Below are 20,447 nucleotides of genomic sequence, written 5' to 3' on the forward strand. Positions count from 1 at the left end.
CATGTTCGATTCTCAGCTTGGCGTATGTGAGTCCCATATCACGAAGCCTTCTTTTCACCCCCATAAAACTCAGTCTCTGCTTCTGGACTGCTTGTGTAAAGTCCGGAAAGAAACTAATGGATGAGTTTTCATACTTCTAGGGGCCCCCCCGATCTCGAAGCCTGGAGGATTACGTCTCTGTCCCTAAAATTAAATATTCTGGCTATCAAGGGCCGGGGCAGGCCACCAACACGTGGTCTACCTCCAGGAATTCTGTGTGCCCGCTCGAAGGTAAAGAACTTGCTCAGGCCTTTGGGTCCAAGGTGATTGATTATTAGACCCTCCACAAAGAGAGCGGCCGCTTGCCCTTCCGCTTTTCCCGGCACCCCAATAATACGAATGTTATTCCTCCGGGCCCTCCCTTCAAAATCCTCCAGTCGACGGACAACAAGTTCATTGGAGGCCCTCAGAGTTCGTACTTCAGATTGTAGTTCAGTGACGTCATCTATAAGACTAGCCGTCTTTATGTCCAAAGACTTCACTTTCTCACTCGTCTTCGTGAGGTCCGTCCGAATCAAGTTAACCTCAATGGACACAGTGTCCAATTTATAAGCAAGGGTCTCCATCTTCTGTCCAAGTGAGGACTTGATCCCGTCAATGGCGGCCATCACGTCTTGCAATGTCGGCTCCACTTCCAGGGCAGAGGCGTCTTTTACTCCTTCTTGTGACTTTCCCAGTCCACTTGGCAACCCCTTAGGTTGTGCATATCGATCCATGTTGTTCGGTTGAGTATACCTTCCCCCTCTAGTGGTCTTCGATTGCCTTTTGTCCCCTTCCGGCTTGGTCGCCATTTCGGGACACTCCTATATTCGTCGTCCGATTCGTGGAGGCGGCACTTGGCAATCGGTGTTGGTGGACAACATTGAGTCCCTTGCTTTCGACCCTTCAGGATAGTACGCCAACCATCCGTGGTTCCGCGGCGCCCATCAGTCAGCAGAGAGACCAGGTTGCGGTAGCCAGGCGACACGGCACGCGGTCAAAAGCCTAGTTTTTGGGTGCAATAAGCACTTCACAGCAGACAGGATTAACGACAGGATATATTCGAGGGGCTACGGGGGTCTCGGGAGCCCCAAGCACATGCGGCTATCTTGGATGCGCGCAAAGCTCCTCCCCCCAACCTCCCACATTTTAATCTCCTAAAATATATACAACTGATTCCTTTTTAATGGCGGGCGAACCCTCATACCCCTTTTTTATTATATTGCACATTTAAATACTTATACTATGTCTCACTCCAACCTCATCAAATGACTGCACGACACAAGCATCCAAGGCCAACCCTCGAATGGATATGCTCTATTCTCGCAAGCAGAACTCAGAGTCAGACTCCCACCCTACACATTAGAGCCAAAAGACCTGCTTTGCGGATTCCCTCAAGAATCATTCCTCTGCCCCAGCCTGCTAAACATTTACATGACACCACTTGTGGATGTCATCAGCTCCCACTGCATCTCAATCATCTCCTATGTTAACAATACTCAGTTCAGCCTCTCTATGTCAGACATTTTTCCCACAACTAGATCCAACTTTACCAAATTCATGATCCGCATAGCAGAATAGATGAGAACAAACTGTCTGAAATTCAACACGGATAATATGGAAGTCATAATCTTTGGGAACAAAACCTCCTCCTAGGACTCCACCAGGTTACCATCAGAGATTGGACCTGGCCCTTCACCCACCAACAACACAAGCAACCTGGGGATCATATTAATATTAATCTATTCATAGCTGGCCTCCCTAAGGTATTGGACACAGTTAACTGTCATCCGCCAAAGATCGTCGGAGTCCAGATTTGGAGCCTCTTATATGTAGTCGACCTTGCTCTCTTCAGCCTCACAAGGGTAGGGTTGCAATGGTTGCTTAATCAACTGTATACAATGTAGAGGTTAACTTGAAGAAGATACAAGTAGTCACATTCAGCAGAAAAAGGCATCAGGGGTGGATGGACTTATAACAACCATCAGATTACAATAGAACAATCATACAATTACCTGGTGTAGAAGGCTGGCTTAGTATGGTGCACATTTATGTAAGTGGATAACCTGCACTTATCCAGATAACCCGTATGATGATTTTAGTGGTCTTAGACAACTTTAGAAAGCTCTCAAAGTGGTAGCTGTGGAGAGCAGCTTTCGGGCTTAGACCAGAAAGAGTGTGAAGCGGCTTGTTTTACCAGTACTAATCATATAATGCAGGTTAAGTGAAAAAGAACCACACAGTGTAGTTATAAAAATATGTATTTATTATAAACACTCACTAACACATTGCAATATCTCCTCCCCCGAGATATAATCATAATACACACAGTACTTCAGTAATAGAACAGGTAAGTAGCACAAATATACAGTGGTCTTCAGGGGGTGACCAAATCACATACTAATAAAGTGAAATGCGAATCACATCTGAAGTTGAGACTGGACCCAGAAGACTTAGAGGAACCGGGGACCCAGAAGACTTAGAGGAGCCAGGGACCCAAGGACCCACCCAAGGTAAGTACCCAGGAACCCCACGGAGGCCGTATGCAGAGTGGAAATACAACTGAGAGCTCCATACATGTCAATGGGGAAGTTGCGGTTGCATTTTTCAAGAAGAAGGACCCTTCCCAGGGGACCCTGAAGAAACCCTGTGGAAGATGGAAGTTTGGAGAGTCACCCCAGCCATGGATACCCTGGGAATCAGGATACCTACACCAGGGAAGTCGGGTGCATAGGTGGAAAGTGATGTCGGGAACCGCCATAGACCACAATGGAGGACTTAAAAAAGATACCCTGGCGAATAAGGTGAAAGAGTCCTGTGGAATCTAAGGGTGGATTCAGGAAGAGAGTTACCTGCAAGCAGAGGGGACAGAGTCTATGCCACTTAGGAGTGACCAGGAGGCACGAAAGACGAATACCCACCGATGTCGGAAGATGCAGGAGAGGCGACACTGTGGAATACCAGGAGCCATTCATGAGCTGTCCCACATCGGATGTCAAGAGCCAGGGGGTCGGTGTCCGTCGGGAGCACCAACAAGCCTTGACAGAGGCAACAAATGTGGCAGATGAAATAGGTGCAGTGTTGGGACCAGCAAGGTCCAAGGGACTCACCAAGTGCAGGAGAGTCAGAGCAGGCCTGAGCAAACAATAGAGCCCACTGGAGCCACAGAAGACCCTTAAGAGGACCCACAGGCCAGAGGTACAGGAGTCGCAAGAGGACCTCGAGCAGCGCATCAATACTGCAGGTCCACAGTGCAGAGAATGTGGTGAGGACAAAGATCTTGGTAGCAAGAGATGCTGGAGGCTAGAACTTCTTGGAGCCTGAAGATCTCTGGAGAAGAAAGTCAGCAAGCTTTGGCAACTGCAAGTCGACATGATGCACAGGGGTTCTGTTCCAGCGGTTACGACGAGGGGTACTCAATTTAAACTTGCTGAGGAGACAGTGTAGGCCTCGAGGAAGTTGCAGAACCACCACCTGTGTTGCTGAACCTTTTAGAGTCCATGGGAGCTTAGGAGGAGCACACCGGCAAGCTTCACTGCAGTGCTTGCAGATGCAGGAGAGTGACTCATTCACTCCAAGGGAGATTCCTTCGGGTGTCTTGGATGCCCACAGGCCTGGACAAAAACCTGGATGGAGCACAGGTACAGGCGATGCAGAAGATTGGCAGGAAGATGGGACCAGGAGCAGCAGGAGTCTTCCAGATGCAGTCTCAGTTCCCAAAGCAAACTCCAATGAAGTCCATGTATTATTGAATGGTTCTTAACTTGTATTATATTATAAAACTCAATAAAAAATTTCAACACAAAATGCCCAGACGGTTGAAGATGAAGTGGTTTCGAATCTGAATCTTGTCACACGACGAATCTGAAAAGCCACCCACAGGTAAGCCATTAGTACCCTAAGTAAAGGGTTGGGACGATTCAGCGGTCCCTACAGGAGGAGGGGCTGGACAGTGGGGAGGATACAGTTTCGCAGAACAACTGGAGCCAATGGCTCCCTCGAACTGGTTCTAACTGGAGTATGCAAGGATGGCACCAAATGTGCCCTTCAAAGCAGTCTAGTGGCGCTGGCAAGCGACCCCATCCCAGTCCACTACACTAGGTCCTGTCTGGGAGGTGCTTACACCTCCCTGTGATAGGAAACCTGTTCTACCTTTCCTTACTTGAGCTTGGCTCAGCAGCAGGAAGGCAGAATTGTGTCTGTGGTCGGCAGCATCTCTAGCCTGCTGTCAGACTATGGAAGACTGGTACTTGGAGCACGGGGGCTTCCTGGAGGAGCCCACAGTGCATGGAATCATACCCCAACACCGATTACACAGTCAGCTCCTCCTGCTTACACATGCTATGAATCATCAAAAAATCTTCAGCTGGTTTCCAAAGAGCACCAGGCATACCATCACTCAAGCCCCTATCACCCGCAGACTTCACTGCAGCAATGCACTCTTCGCCAGAATCCTCAAGCATCTCCTCCCTCAACTCCAGACCATCCAGACATCACTTTTGTGTATCATTTAGTGAGGCATGATTGTTGGCACAATCACTGATGGAATATAGTTGCCAGCAAAATAATTGAGGGGATCTGATTATTAGCTAAATAGCCAATGAGTCATTGAAGTTGAAGACTTCCAACATAGAACACACTACAAACCCACACCCTTTCAAACAAGTACAACCTACAGTGGAGCAAGCTACCCATCTTCAAGAGCATGTCAGCAGCTCTTTGGCTTGGGAAGTGTTATATAAATGTAACTCACACATTACAATACAATACAATACAATGATCACCAGCAACATGATTGGTACTTATTACTGAGAACATACTGTTGGAACATTAGAATAGACATAATAATTGATGAGGATGATTATTGAATAAAACCAAACCACCTCTCTGTGGCAATATTATGGGAGTGGGGCCCAGACCCTGGTAGTATAGGGCTTCTCAGGTTGCTGGAACATTGGGGGCACTAAGAAAACAGCATTGTACCTTTGAGGCATAGTGATGGCTTATTGGGTTAATGTGTCTTCTGCAAAGATCTGTTTGTAGCCTGAAAATCACAGTTTGGAAGTAAAGGCAGTTGACCCAGCCTTTCATCCTTCTTATGTCAATAAACTAGTTAAGAAATATTAACTAACAACTTCCATTGCCACACAGAGGAAATTTTGCTAATAGTGCGACCTATATAATTGTGGAAATTGTTATTATTTATTAAAACCCAACAGTTCTCTGTACAGTGATCGGTGTTGTCTTCTGAAACGTGTCTCTTCTGCAGGGGGAGCTAGAGCTGGTCCTCGGCCAGGGAGTCTCACCAGACAGGATTATTTATGCCAACCCCTGCAAGCAGCTCACACACATAAAGTATGCTGCCAGTAGTGGGGTGAAGATGATGACCTTCGACTGCGAAGAGGAGTTGGCCAAGGTGGCCCAGTGCCATCCGACTGCCAGGTAGGCCTGATAACAAGGAGTACCCATCCCCGGTGACCCAGAGCCACCAAAACATAAGATAAGCTCAACAATTAGGTGGACAAGGCCAGGTTCAAACAGATCTACCCAATGGCAATTAATGAAGAACCAAAGAAGCTATTGAGGCTCACCCAATTACCTATTATCTCTCATAATTAAGAGGATTTGACCAATAATGCACAAGAACCATGTCTGCTTCCACCCACCATCACCTCTTGGAAGGGAATTAATGTGACTCATGCCCCTCAACTGTTGGTTAGATGTGACAACCAAGAGGCCCCAAGCAAGGTGACCCAAGATCTCCCACACACCAAGTAGGTTGACATTTAGGAGGGAATGGCCCGTGGTGGCCCAGGACTAGTACTATTATTTAGCCATGAAGAAAGTTTGATAACCAAGATGAGATGGTCAAGCTGGGCCACAGTCACCCAACACTAGGTAGATCTGCCAACCAAGAGACCATGCTTAAGATGGTCCAGGACCTCCTAAGCATTAAGTATGCCCCACAACCAAGAGGGCCGAATAATCTTCATAAATGACCGTATAAATGTACCCTAGGCTAGACAATGACATGCATAAAAACTCAAGCAGTTGGTAGGGTAAAAAGGTTTAATGTTGCCCACCGCAGGCTTGATTACTGCCCCAGTCTGTATCTAAGCACTTTTTAAAAAGAGGGATGAATAGGATCTGACAGGTTGAACTAGCCGTATTAGGAACATAAACAACAAAGTTAATTTATTTTCTTTCTGTATAGTGCATGCACACAGACACACTACATAAATACATGCTCACATATGCGGCCACCAGTGCACACAGTCAACCACCAAGCAGTCACACATTTACAGAGGCTTACAGGAACACAACTACCTGTGCAAACAAACCAACACGCTTTCCTCTTGAGATTGTAGACACACAAAAGATGGATGACATTGATATGTGTGGAATTCAGGTGACCAGGCAGAGGTTGGTCTATGCCAGCTTTTACTAATATCTCCTACAGTCACTTCTCTGTGCCTTTGAATCATTATCTAGATTACAAAACTACTGCACTTGTTAGGGCGTGGAGCCAATCATCTGAGGCATCAACGGGCAGACCAGCACACCAGGGGATCAATTAACCAAACAAATCCCCATCTATGATAGGACCATTTTCAGCAGATTCCCATGAATACAGAAGCAGACCCTTATTATGTAGTATCTAGCGAAAGCCCGGACTCCCACCCCGGTCTCGATCCAAAATGGACACATGTCCTGGTGTTGTCAGCATACATATACAAACTGAAACAAGTGACAATTTATATTTTTTTTAAAAGTTGCACCATTCCATGAGGTTGACTTTGTGGAATTTAGAGGCATCTTCAGGGTTTTGAATTGGGGTGGTTTTGAGTCATCCTGTATGGTTGCATTTATAGGATCATACACACTTTAAAACGGGCTGGGAATGTCAGGCGGAGATTGGCAGCTGTGCACTCAATAGTGCTATGCAAGAAACTAACTCATTTTTTGGTCACCGCTTACCAGACAGCGCTGCTGTCTGGTATGCAAAAACACATCATGAGGACTTTCAGAAAGTTGACCTGGGAATGCATTTGGCTCGTGGCTTGCTATTGGCTTTATGGTTTGTAACTCACGCTTTCTGGCTTTCGATTGGCTGGCTTTATTTGCTTTAGGCCGTGCAGCTTGAGTTTGTATCTCTCCATGCTAAAGCCACTTTTACAGTATTCTTCCATGAACTTGTTTTCTGTAATTTAAGGCCTTTAAATCTTGTGCTTATCTCGTCACATTTGCTAGGCTTTCAAAGACTAAGGTCAAATGTCAAACTGTTTTCCTGGGAGCCAGGTGTTTATTTTACCTTCGGCTGACTTCAAAGTGAGAGCATTTATAGGAAAGAGAATTGCAGTGTACTTTCCCCATGGAGAATTTTATTTTACATATCTCAAAAGGTATCTCGTTCTTCATCTGCACAAAACACTGGCACGTTTTTTGCAAAATTTCTCTTCTTGGTGAGTCCATTTAAATTGTGGAACTGCCTTTGAACTAACAAAGGGCCAGATGTGTCAATCTTTTATGTGATCGCAAACGGGCCAATTTGCAGAATCGGCCCATTTGCGATCGCAAAAATGTGTTTTGCAATGTATCAAACATTTGTAATTCGCATTATGGGTAATCGCAATTATTTGCGATTACCTGAATAGCGAATGCAGTTAGGGAATCACAATTTGGGATTCCCTAAATGCAATTCTGATAGTTATAGCAAATTTCAAATAAGCATTAAGGAATCATAAATTACCACCAACTTCTAGTTGGTGGTAATTTGGCAAATTCCTAGAAAAATGCACTTTCTTGCATTTTTCTAAGTGCCATGTAGCGCACATACATGCCCTCAGGGCATGTGTGTGAGCCACATGTGCACAGATGCATATTTCAGGGGTGCATCAGGGTGGCCTTTTGGTCCCCTTGCACCCATGAAATTGCATTGACAATTTGCGAGTACCTATTTGGTACTCGCAAATTGCGAATATCTTTCCATTCATTCCTATGGGCTTTTTGGCCCATAGGAATGAATGGGAAGGCATTCCTTAATAGCGATTCACAATTTGCAATTCGCTATTAAGGAATATTTAGGAATTGCTAAATTTTAGCAAAAACCTACATACATTGCATTTTGTGAGTCTATAATAGCGAATCGGTAAAATTTCCTATTATAGACTCACAAAATGTAATCTTAATACATCTGGCCCAAAGTATGAAACTGCATTTCGGTCTCAGTGTCAGTCTAACATATGGTGATCTTGGCCAATTAACACTGTTCATAATCCGTTCACTGTGAAGCAGAGGATAATATCTTTTCCCAGGAAAGAGCCAGCCACATTGTGACCAATTTAACAATGCTTGGTTTTCACTTTGATGTGTAAAGCATATGCTTTATTCATGACATATGTGGCAACTCGTTTTGGATAGTTGTTAGATCTGGGGGTCTCTAGTTGGCAATGGTATTCACCTTTGTCCAAATAGGGACCCTTACTTCTAAGTCAGGATAAGGGGATTACACTCCTTAATAACCCCTGCTCACCCCCTTGGTAGCTTGGCACGAGCAGACAGGCTTATCTCAAAGGCAGTGTGCTAAGCATTTGTGAATATACACAGCAATACAGTGAAAACACTACAGATGGACACAACACAGGTTTTTATAAAAAATAAGTATTCTTTATATAGACTTAAACACAAGACCACAAATGACAAATATCCACAATACTACACTTAAGATTGCTTAAAAGATGATTCAAGTTGCTTAGTTCAAGTTGGTAAATGTGACAAAGTTCTCAACAAAGTACCTGGATGCGTAACGCAAAGTAAACAAAAGGCTCGCAAAAGGAGAGATGCGTCGGTTCCGTGATCCGGGGGAATGGTTGCGTCCATCCTCAATGCTTGCACAGAGTAGGGGACTCGTCGTGAGCCTTACCGGAGCCGAGGCAATGCGTAGATTCTCGGCCTGCGGGCCCGTTGCGGTGTGCAAGATGGCGCCTTGATTACGATGCGATGATCCGGTTGAGATGCAAGAAGATGGCGCCCTTGATGCGGCGATGCGATGACGATGCAATAACGTCCTGGCAGCCTTGCGACGACTCTGTACTTTGGAGCAGCGACAGGCCCTGCGATATGCTTCTCCGGTGATGTGATGGCGACTCTCTCGATGGCGTCACACTTCTCCGGTGATGCGACAGCAGGCAGCTTCGATGAACACACGCTTCCAGGGAGATACGAAGAAGGCTCGCTTCTCCGGCGTTGCGATGATTTCCGCTGCGGCAGCGACACACTTCTTCTCAATGCGTCACGCTTTTAGCTCCCAGTGGCACGCAAGTGATTGGAGTCAGAATTCCCAGCAAGGAAATTCAGGAGGGAGCTGGAGGTGAAGTCTTTTGTCCCTGAGACTTCAGCAGGAGGCAAGCACAGTTCAAGCCCTTGGAGAATATTCTGTAGATGAAAGTCCTTAAAAAGTTCCTTCTCCTTTCCCTTGGCAATGAAGCAACCACTGCAGGCCAACCCAGCAAACAGCACAATGGCAGAGGAGCGGGCGAAACTCCTTCAGCTTCCTTGGTTCTTCTCCTTGGCAGAAAGTTTTCTTGTCCAGAAGTGATCTAATTTCTTGGGATCAGGGTCCCAATATTTATACTCCAAAATCCTTTGTTCTCTGAAGGCAGAGAGGCCTCTGCCTAGTCCAAACCAGTCCCTGAGCACTTTATTTACATGACTCTCTTCTTCCTTTCACTGTGCAGGGAAGAGACATCATACGCCCCTCAGGAGGCGGAGCCAGGAAAGGGGAGGGAAGATACAGCTCTGGAGCACTCTGTTGACATGAGTCCTCCTCTCCTTTCACAGTGCAGGGCAGTGACATCAGACAAGCCACAGGAGGTAGAGCCAGCATTCTAGAGGAAAGGCCCAGCCCTATTCAGGTCCCAGGTGCAACTCCTCCCTCCCATCTAGATGCAGATCTCTCTATTCACCACCGGGCTGCCCCTGCCTGTCTCCTGGAATCCCCCAGCCCTGTCACTGACAAACCCAGACAAGGAATACACAACCCAGCAGAGGCAGGCTCAAATGGTTAGGCAAGCAAATACCTACTTTCTAAAAGTGGTATGTGCAAACACAGCATATTAAAATAAACTTTACTTAAAGATGTATTTCATTATTCTGAGTTCAGGCATACTAAATTCGAATTTCTACCGTGTTCCCTGAGTCAGTTAGGATTATAAGAATGTAATAATCTAACTGCCTATTCTGGCCTATGAGAACGGATGTATGACGTTACAACGCATACTTTTACTCCGCGTACCATTACAACGCGGTATTTACAACGAATACCGTTACAACGCATAGCGCTTTGGGGTGCTGGATAGTGGTAAGTATAATTTACTATTCTAACTCCAGTCCCCGTGGACCCTAGGGAAGGTGTTGGATAGTAAATTAAACTTACCTCTTATCCTAGAGCGCCCCCCAGCGCAATGCGTTGTAATGCCATGCGTTGTAATGCCCGCGTTGTAATGGTAGTGCGGAGTAAAAGTTGCGTCGTAACGGGTGTATACCATGAGAACAGGTAGCCTTCAATAGTGAAAAACGAAAATGGCTGTAATTCACTATCAGAACATGCTACACACATCAGAGCATGTCCTACCTTATACTTACAATGCATCATGCCCTTGGGCCTACCACAGGGGTTTCTAATATGAAGCAAAGGGAAGGGTTAGGGACTGGCAAGTGGGTGCACTTGGCCAAGTCGACATGGCAGTGCTAGACGGCACATAGGCCTTGCAATGGCAGGGCTGAGACACACGTTACAAGCTGCTTCTGTGGGTGGCACAACCAGTGCTGCAAGCCCACCAGCAGTATTTGATTTACAAGCCCTGGGCACACATGGTGCACTGTGCTAGGGGATGACAGATAAATCAAATAACTCAATCATGGAATAACAAATCAGTACATCAATTTAACATAGGGAGCACTTCCACTGTGGCACTGATTAGCAGGGGCACTGTGCCCAAAGCATAAATCCAGCAAAAACATATTAAAACAGAGGAGGCAATCCGTCAAAAATGGAAAGGAGACTCACGCCAATGATGCCAGGTCTAACACGTGTCACCTCCAGCTGAAATGATGGGAGAACTACCCTTACCCTTGAGCGTTCTCTTCACTAAGGCAGAAAAATCTGGACAGACAATCAGCGTTGGCGTGTTCTGTACCAGGGCGGTGTTCCACCGTAAAGTCCATACCCTGTAGGGAAATGGACCACCTCAACAACTTTGGGTTCTCACCCCTCATCTACATCAGCCATCTGAGGGGCCTGTGGTCGGTCTGAACTCGAAAGTGAGTCCCAAACAAGTATGGTCTCAACTTCTTCAGTGCCCAGACCACAACGAATGCCTCACGCTCAATTGCACTCCACCTCTGTTCCTGTGGAAGTAACCTCCTTCTGATGAAGGCTACAGGTTGGTCCAGGCCCTCTTCTATAATCTGTGATAGAACAGCCCCCACACCATGCTCTGAAGCGTCTGTCTTAACAATGAATTATTTTGAGAAGTTGGGCGCTTGAAGCACGGGTGCTGTGCACATGGCAGTCTTCAGGGCGTCAAAAGCCTTCTGACAGGTGTCAGTCCAGTTGACTTTCTTGGGCTGCTTCCTGGAAGACAAGCCTCCTGTAGTACCCCGTGAGTCCTAAAAAGGCTCTCACTTGTGTCTTTGGGGGTTCCCATGCCAGGATGGTATCAATCTTGGGATGTAGGGGCGCCATCTGGCCCCTTCTACCTGGTAACCCAAGTACAAAACGGAACCCTGCCCGATCTAGCACTTACTTGCTTTGATCGTGAGGCCTGCCTTTCGCAGTGCCATCAACACTTCCCAGAGGTGCTGCAAGTGTTCTTCCCAACTGGCGCGGAACACTACAATGTCATCCAGGTAGGCGGCACTGAAATCCTCCAGCCCAGCCAACACCTGGTTGACCAACCTCTAAAAGGTGGCAGGTGCATTCTTCATCCCAAAGGCATAGCCTGGAATTGGTAGTGCCCATCTGGTGTGGAGAAGGTTGTATGATGTAACAACGCGTGTTATTACAACACGTGCTGTTACATCGCAGTCGTTACAACGACTGCATTTTACCATGCTATGCCTTTACAACGCAAGTCTTTACATCGACTTGCGATAGGTGGCGTGCTAACATTAAAAAAGTGTAATTTACTATTCCAACTCCAGTCCACTTATCAGTAGGGAAGGTGTTGGTATAGTAAACTACACCATTAGTGTAGTTTACTTGCGTTGTAATGGCATAGCGTTGTTACATGCAGTCGTTGGAACGACCGTGATGTAACAGCATTGCGGTGTACTGACCGTGTTGTTAAGGATGTTTCCCGTAGAGAATGCTGACCTCTCCTTAGCCCCCATCAGTCAAGGCGATCTGCCAGTACCCAGATGTCATATCAAACATGTTGAGGTACCGCGCAGCCCCTAACCAATCTATGAGCTCATCAGCTCTGGGGATGCGGTGTGCCTCAGTCCTGGTGACTGAATTGAGCCCTCTGTAGTCCACATAGAACTGGAGTTCGGGTGTGGCACCCAGCGAGGCAGCCTTTGGGACCAAGACCACTGGGCTGGCCCAAGGACTGTTTGAGGACTCAATGACCCCTAAAGCAAACATCTTGGAGATTTCCTCCTTAATGTAAGCCCTAACCTTGTCGGTCACTCTCTAAGCCTTGTGCTTGACAGGAGGACTATCGCCAGTGTCCACATCATGGACGCACCACTCTGTGACACCAGGAACTAAGGAAAATAGATCAGAGAATTGCCCCAATAGCTGGCGACAATCTTGCTGCTGATCAGGGGTCAGTGTGGCAGATAGGCTGATACCATCCACTGACCCATCTTGCTCTGTTGCAGACAGGAGGTCAGGAAGAGGCTCGGTCTCCTCCTCCATTCCATCATCTGTCGCTAGGAGCATGCCCACTTCGGACCTTTCTAAGTGGGGCTTCAGGCGGTTCACATGCAGGACCCGCAAGGGGTTCCTGGGAGTCTGCAAGTTCACCAAGTAAGTGACATCACTCTTGCGCTCCACCACCTCATATGGACCTGTCCACCTGTCCCTGAGTGCACAAGGCTCCACAGGGCCCATGACCCAAACTTTCTGTCCAGGCTGTAGCTCAATCAGAGTGGCATTCTGATCGTACCACCGCTTCATTTCCTCCTGGCTGGCTTTCAGATTTGCCTGAGCGAGATCTCTGAAACGCCGAGTCTGGTTCCTGAAGGCCAGCATGTGGCTATATACATCCTGGGGAGGTTTCCTGGGAGATTGCTCTCAGCCTTACTTGACCAAACTCAAAGGTCCTCTAACCGGGTGACCATACAAAAGCTCAAAGGGGCTGAACCCTACAGACTTTTGTGGCACCTCTTGGTAGGCAAACAGAAGGTATGGCAAGAGGACGTCCCACTTACGCCTCATTGGTTCCTCAAGACCCATGATCATGCCTTTAAGGGTCCGGTTGAATCTTTCAAGCAACCCATTTCCTGTGGGTGGTAAGGGGTGGTGAACTTGTAGGTAACACCACACTCCTTCCACAGAGACTTCATATAATTGGAAAGGAAGTTTGTACCTCGGCCAGACACAACCTCTCTGGGGAACCCCACACGGGAGAAGATCCCCATCAGTGCACGTCCCACCACGGGGGCCGTCACTGTCCTGAGCGGAATGGCTTCCGGGTTCCCGGGTAGCATGGTCCACCAAGACCAGGATAAACCTGTTGCCCATGGCTGTCTTGGGGTCCAGTGGCCCCACAATGTCAATCCCCACCCTTTCAAAGGGGGTACTGACTATAGGGAAAGGTTGGAGAGGGGCCTTGTGCCTCCTTCCACTTTTCCCACTTGCCTGGCAAGTTTGACAGGTCCTACAATGAGTAACTGAACTCTTCCACATCTGGGGCCAATAAAAGTGGGAGACAAGCCTTTCAAAGGTCTTGTTCTTCCCCAGATGACCAGCTAAAGGAACATCATGAGCCAAACCCAGTAGGAAGGCTCTGAAGCGGTGGGGTACCACCAGCACATGGGCTGACCCAGGCTCAGCAACCTTAGGCTCGCTTAACAGGAGACCATTCTCCCAGTACTCCAATGTGATCCAGACTGATCACCTGCTGCCTGGTTTGTGGCCTGTTGCCTCAAACCCACAAGAGAAGGGCACTTCTGCTGCTATTCAAAAAAATTCTCCCTGGAGGGACCCCATTCTTGCTGCCAATGGGTCAGCTAAGGTAGGTCTCCCAGTTCAGAAACTTGCTCCCCTATAGGTTCCAGGGCATCCCCCTCAAGGTCTGCCTCCTCTTGGACCGTGGGAACAATGGGGGCTGGTTTCCCACGCCCAATACCTCTTCTCTTTAAGGCAGGTCCCTGGGCCATACTTTCAGGCTCCAGGGTCTCTTGAACACCCTTAACTGCCATAGATCGAGTGGTTACACATGCCCACTTAGGCAGACTCAACATCTCTAAATGCGCCTTCCTCTCCACCTTAGCCCAAGGGGAACTTTCTAAGTCAATGCCTAATAGACATTCAACAGGCATGGATGGCCTCACAGCTACTTGAAGAGTACCAGAGACCCACCCCCCCCCCACACTCAAAGGGAACTTGAGCCATCTTACAATGGCTCTCTGTGTTGTCAGCGGCAACAACTGGGAAGAATGCATGAGGGACTACCTGCTCTTCAGAGACCAAGTGACACTTGACAGCTGTCACACTTGCTCCTGTGTCTCTGAGAGCCTACACTCTATGGCCATTGATGGTCACCCACTGCCTGTATTTCTTAGTGTTAGCAGGCAGCTGAGTTTTAGGGACCATCTCAAAGTCTCTGAATGAGACAAAGGACATTTCTGTGAGACCCCACCCACCTCGGGCACCCATCTCCTCCCCACCCAGGCTACACTGCCCATCTGCCGAGGTGGTGCACGGGGTGGCACATACTGTCCTTTCTGAGGACACTGGGGATCATACCAACAGTGTCCCACCTGCTTACACTGAAAGCAGGTAACGGGCCCTCTCTGAACAGGTTTACCTGTCGGGGGTCCTGACTTCTTTTCAGGGGGAGGCTGGGAACCCTTACCCTGGTTCTCTTGGGAATTACTTTGGGAACTTTTTTGTTACTCCCTCTGTTTACCCTTGTCACCCCCACTCTTCTGCTGGGGACCCTGCCCACCTTTGGCGGAGTCTCCCACGACCCTTGTGGACCATGGTACTGACCCAGTGGTCCGCCCCTTCAGAAAGCTTTCTAGGGTTAGTCAACTTGCTATCAATAAGGTGCTGGTGTAGCTGTGGAAAACAATTAGCAGACAAGTGCTCCCTAGCAATCAAATCATAGAAAGCTTGAAAATTATCAACATTGCTACCCCTCACCCAATCCACCATCCACAGCTCTTCAAAAGAAAGACACATATTCTACCCAAGTGGTTCCCTCCAGTTTCTTACAATTCCTGAACCTCTGTCTATAGAGCTCTGGAGTTAACACATACCTGGTCATCAGTGCTTCCTTCATGTAGGCATAAGACATCCTATGAGTGCTGGGCAAGTCTAACAAAGTATCCCTACATTCAGTTAACCCCTTGGCCGCGGCGGTAATTCCGCCGTGGCGCTGGGGGCGAGGGAGGTCCGCGCAGCGCTGCCATGCTCATGACGGAACCGCTCCGTCACGAGCCACAGGCAAGCTGTGCTTGTGACGGAGTGGTTCTGTCACGGCCCCACCAGCTCAATAGAACGCCCAGCGCAGGCGCGGAATTCCTTTAGCGTGAGTGGGGCAGCCGCACCGTGACGGAACCATTCTGTCACCAGCACAGCGCGTCCGTGGCTCGTGACGGAGTGGTTCCGTCATGAGCACGGAAGGGGTTAAAAAGTGGTCCCACAACCTCGCTCCCCAATCCTTCTCAGGGACCCGGTGGGTCAACATTGCTATCTCATAGGCTGCAAACCACTGCCCAATATCTTCATTCATGTGAAAATCTTTGATGACATCCTTGGGAATATGTACTCTGCCTTCTGAAGGAACAGATGGTGCACTGCCACCAGAGGAATTGATCTCTAAGCCCTTGGCCTTGATCTGTAACTCCCTCAACATTCTCTCATGCTCCATTCTCATTCTCTCCCTCTCCAAGGACAACCTATTACTCTCTGTTTCCCTCTGACTCTCCATTATAAGCTTAGCCAACTCCAGCTTCAGTGCCCTATTTCCCTCCCTATCTCCCAGTTGTCTGAGGGACAGGTCTTTGGAAGAGATGCTGCTGCCAGGCAGGGATGGCATCCCTCCCCTGGATGGAAATTCTGGCCCATCAATTTGCTCATCTGCATCCCGACAGGCTCCACCACAAGATCAGGGGCATTTCTGGCTTCTAACCAGGCACTCAGCGCCTTTTGGTAGTCTTCCTTTTTATAAATGCCTGGTGTAGCAACTTTCAATTTCCTGCAGAGATACTTGAGCTATTTCACAGTGAAGGTTTCCAACCTCTCTTCCTCAAAATCAAGATCCAAAGATGCAACAGATGCTGGTTTACTCATGGTAATACAAACAGTCCAAGGAAAAAGGATTCTAAAAAAAGTATGTGGTCGCGTTTGGTCTGCACTCACTAGTAGTGTACATCAATCACTATATATGAAACACAAATGCAAATTCCAAATCCTCACCGCTGACCACCAATGTTAGATCTGGGCGTCCGGGGGAACGGTTGCGTCCTGCCTCAATGCTTGCGCAGAGTAGGGGACTCGTCATGAGCCTTACCGGAGCGGAGGTGATGCGTAGATTCTCGGCCTGCGGGCCCCTTGTGGTGCACAAGATGGCACCTCGATGCCATGCGATGATCCGGTTGCGATGCGAGAAGATGGCGCACCTTGATGTGGCGATGCTATGACTACACCCTGACAGACTTGCGACAGGTTCTGCGACACGCTTCTCTGGTGATGTGATGGCGACTCTCTCAATGGCGTCACGCTTCTCCGGTGATGCAACAGCAGGCAGCTTCGATGAACACACACTTCCGGGGAGATGCGATGAAGGCTTGCTTCTCCGGCGTTGCGATGATTTCCGCTGCGGCGGCGACACGCTTCTCGATGTGTCGCGCTTCCAGCTCCCAGCGGCACGCAAGTGACTGGAGTCAGAATTCCCAGCGAGGAAATTCAAGAGGGAGCTGGAGGTGAAGTCTTTTGTCCCTGAGACTTCAGCAGGAGGCAAGCACTTTTCAAGCCCTTGGAGAATATTCTGTAGATGAAAGCCCTTAAAAAGTTCCTTCTCCTTTCCCTTGGCAATGAAGCAACCACTGCAGGCCAACCCAGCAAACAGCACACTGGCAGAGGGGCAGTCCAAACTCCTGCAGCTTCCTTGGTTCTTCTCCTTGGCAGAAAGGTTTCTCGTCCAGAAGTGATCTAATTTCTTGGGATCAGGGTCCCAATATTTATGCCCCAAAATCCTTTGTTCTCTGAAGGCAGAGAGGTCTCTGCCTAGTCCAAACCAATTCCTGAGCACTTTGTTTACATGACTTGCTTGTTCCTTTTACTGTGCAGGGCAGAGACATCAGACGCCCCACAGGAGGTGGAGCCAGCACGGTGGGAAGATACAGCTCTGGAGCACTCTGTTGACATGATTCCTCCTCTCCTTTCACAGTGCAGGGCAGAGACATCAGACAAGCCACAGGAGGTGGAGCCAGCATTGTAGAGGGAAGGCCCAGCCCTATTCAGGTCCCAGGTGCAACTCCTCCCTCCCATCTAGATGCAGATCTCTCTATTCACCACCGGGCTGCCCCAGCCTGTCTCCTGGAATCCCCCAGCCCTGTCACTCACAAACCCAGACAAGGAATACACAACCCAGCAGAGGCAGGCTCAAATGGTTAGGCAAGCAAATACCTACTTTCTAAAAGTGACATTTGCAAACACAGCATATTAAAATAAACTTTACTAAAAGATGTATTTTACTATTCTGTATTCAGGCATACTAAGTTTGAATTTCTACCGTGTTCCCTGAGTCCGTTAGGATTATAAGAATGTAATAATCTAACTGCCCATTCTGGCCAATGAGAGCAGGTAGCTTTCAATAGTGAAAAACGAAAATGGCTGTAATTCCCTATTAGAACATGCTACACACATCAGAGCATGTCCTACCTTATACTTACAATGCACCCTGTCCTTGGGCCTACCATAGGGGTGTTTAATACGAAGCAAAGGGAAGGTTTAGGGACTGGCAAGGGGGTGCACGTGGCCAAGTCGACATGGCAGTGCTAGACTGCACACAGGCCTTGCAATGCCAGGCCTGAGACACACTTTACAAGCTGCTTTTGTGGTTGGCACAACCAGTGCTGCAAGCCCTCCTTCAGTATTTGATTTGCAAGCCCTGGACACACATGGTGCACTGTACTAGGGGCTGACGGTTAAATCAAATAACCCACTCATGGAATAACGATCAGTACATCAATTTAACATGGGGAGCACTTGCACTGTGGCACTGATTAGCAGGGGCACAGTGCCCAAAGCATAAATCCAGCAAAAACATATCATAACAGAGGAGGCAATCATCAAAAATAGAAGGGAGACTCACGCCAATGTTGCCAGGTCTAACAATAGTTGTATAAGTTTAAAGGTACTTTTTATGAAAGCTTTTGTGTTTATGTTAAACTACACTATAAATATGTATTCTGTCTGCGACTGTAGCTTTTTCGGAGCACATACATTACTGGATATAAATGATTTCCTCATTTATCATTGCGGGCACTGAGTATTTATTTGAATGGTGAAGCAGGTGCAGTGTCACAGGAGCCTAAAGGTCTATGGAATCCACTGTACACCGATTACTGCTATATGTTACCACTAAGCAAGCAGTCTCAAGTGTAATTACCTTGCAGGCACCAGGGCCATGATTTAAATGGTGCAGCAGGAGCAGTGGCACAGGATGCTAAGGGTCTAGGAAACCCACTAAACATCGATTATTGCTATATTTTACCACTAAAAAAGCAGTCAAAAGTGCAGTTACTTTGCAGGCACCCGGGCCTTGATTTGAATCATGCAGCAGGTGCAGTGACACAGGGGCCAAAATTTCTAGGAAACCCACTCAACACCAGTTGTTGCAATAGTTTACTAATAAACAATCAGTGACAATTGCAGTTACCTTGCAGGCATTAGGGTTGTGATTTGAATGGTGCAGTAGGTGCAGTGGCACAGGGGCCAAAAGTTCTACAACTTATATGGCATTCTATACCAACCATTGGTAAAGACAATAGGTAGCACCTATGCGAGATATATTGTCTTTGTGATTGTTTTTTATAACAGTATTAAACAGCAGTGTTAGTGCAGTGCAGCCTAGCTGAAAAGAAAAAAATTATAATGCTGCAACGCAGACAACGCTCTTTTATATTACTTTGTGCCATTTGCAACATAGGTAAAAAACATTAGCAAAGCCATAAAATCTCACACAGACTAGACCTACTGGCATTGCCAATACTTGTTGAAAGTAGGCTTTGAAAGAAATGAGCTTAAGAGCATGGAATGAACTAACATTGAGTAATGCATTGATAATATTTAATGTTGTTTCCAACCTAGTCACACAAGATTTTCCTGACTAGACTCTGGATGCAGAAAGTTTAATTAACAGCTAAGGGCCCGATTTAGAGTCTGGTGGTCTTGGACTGCCAAACTCACGGTGGCACAGCGGTAGTGGTCCTGCATACGCCTCATTATGAGGCGGCTTTTGGGACAGGCCACAGCTGCGGCGGCTGCGCCAGAGAGCCACAGTTCCCTGGTGGTGGGGCAGCGCAGAGGGCCTATATAATATGCAAGCACAAGCCAGCAAGCACATTAGGAGTTTCCCTTCTGCAAGCTTTTTTATAGCGGGCCCACCTCAATTAAAAGGCTGGCGGAGGGGAAACAAAGGGGGCCCTACAGGACCCACATCTCCCCGCCACCTTGGGGATGCAGTCGGGGGGGGCACTACATGTGCCCTCCTGTCTGCCTGCACCCCCAGTTCCAGCACAGCATGGACTTCATACCCCATGATGTGCTGGGGCATTTTTGCCTTTCCCATGACAGTGCCCTTTTGCAGGGCATTGCCATGGGAACGGCAAAAAGACCATCCGCCTGCACATGGTCAACTCGTAATCAGGCGGGCGGTCTGTACATGGCTTTGGTGCTGCCGTGCTGGCGGAGAGCCGGCGCAGGAGCGCCAAAGTTGTAATCAGCCCCTAAGAAACGTATTTACAAAAACAAAAACTAAAAGTTATATTACGGCGGAAGACTGCGTTAATCAGCTTTCTGAGCTGGTGTCATCTATTTGTCTAGCAACATGTTTTAATATGGCGAGGAATAAATATGTTGAGGCTTAGGACTGAATTAGTAGTCTTTATGTGAACTATAAATAATTGTAATTCCATCATGCCAGCTAACGACTCTGGCGTATAAATATGTTGCTAGCAACATATGT

General features: G+C 47.8%; 1 protein-coding gene across 2 annotated transcripts in view; it reads left to right on the top strand.

The window, feature by feature from the left end:
* Positions 1–20,447, top strand: part of LOC144824702 (antizyme inhibitor 2-like) — a 255,971-nt gene that overhangs the window by 53,977 nt on the left and 181,547 nt on the right. For both annotated transcript variants that reach the window (XM_078683729.1, XM_078683728.1), the window contains exon 4: positions 5,288–5,460. In XM_078683729.1, coding sequence (XP_078539855.1) covers positions 5,288–5,460 — 173 coding nt within the window. The remainder of the gene's footprint in view (positions 1–5,287; positions 5,461–20,447) is intronic.

The sequence above is a fragment of the Lissotriton helveticus genome, chromosome 3_1 (genome assembly GCF_964261635.1).
Source record: "Lissotriton helveticus chromosome 3_1, aLisHel1.1, whole genome shotgun sequence".
In the NCBI taxonomy this organism is placed as follows: domain Eukaryota; kingdom Metazoa; phylum Chordata; class Amphibia; order Caudata; family Salamandridae; genus Lissotriton; species Lissotriton helveticus.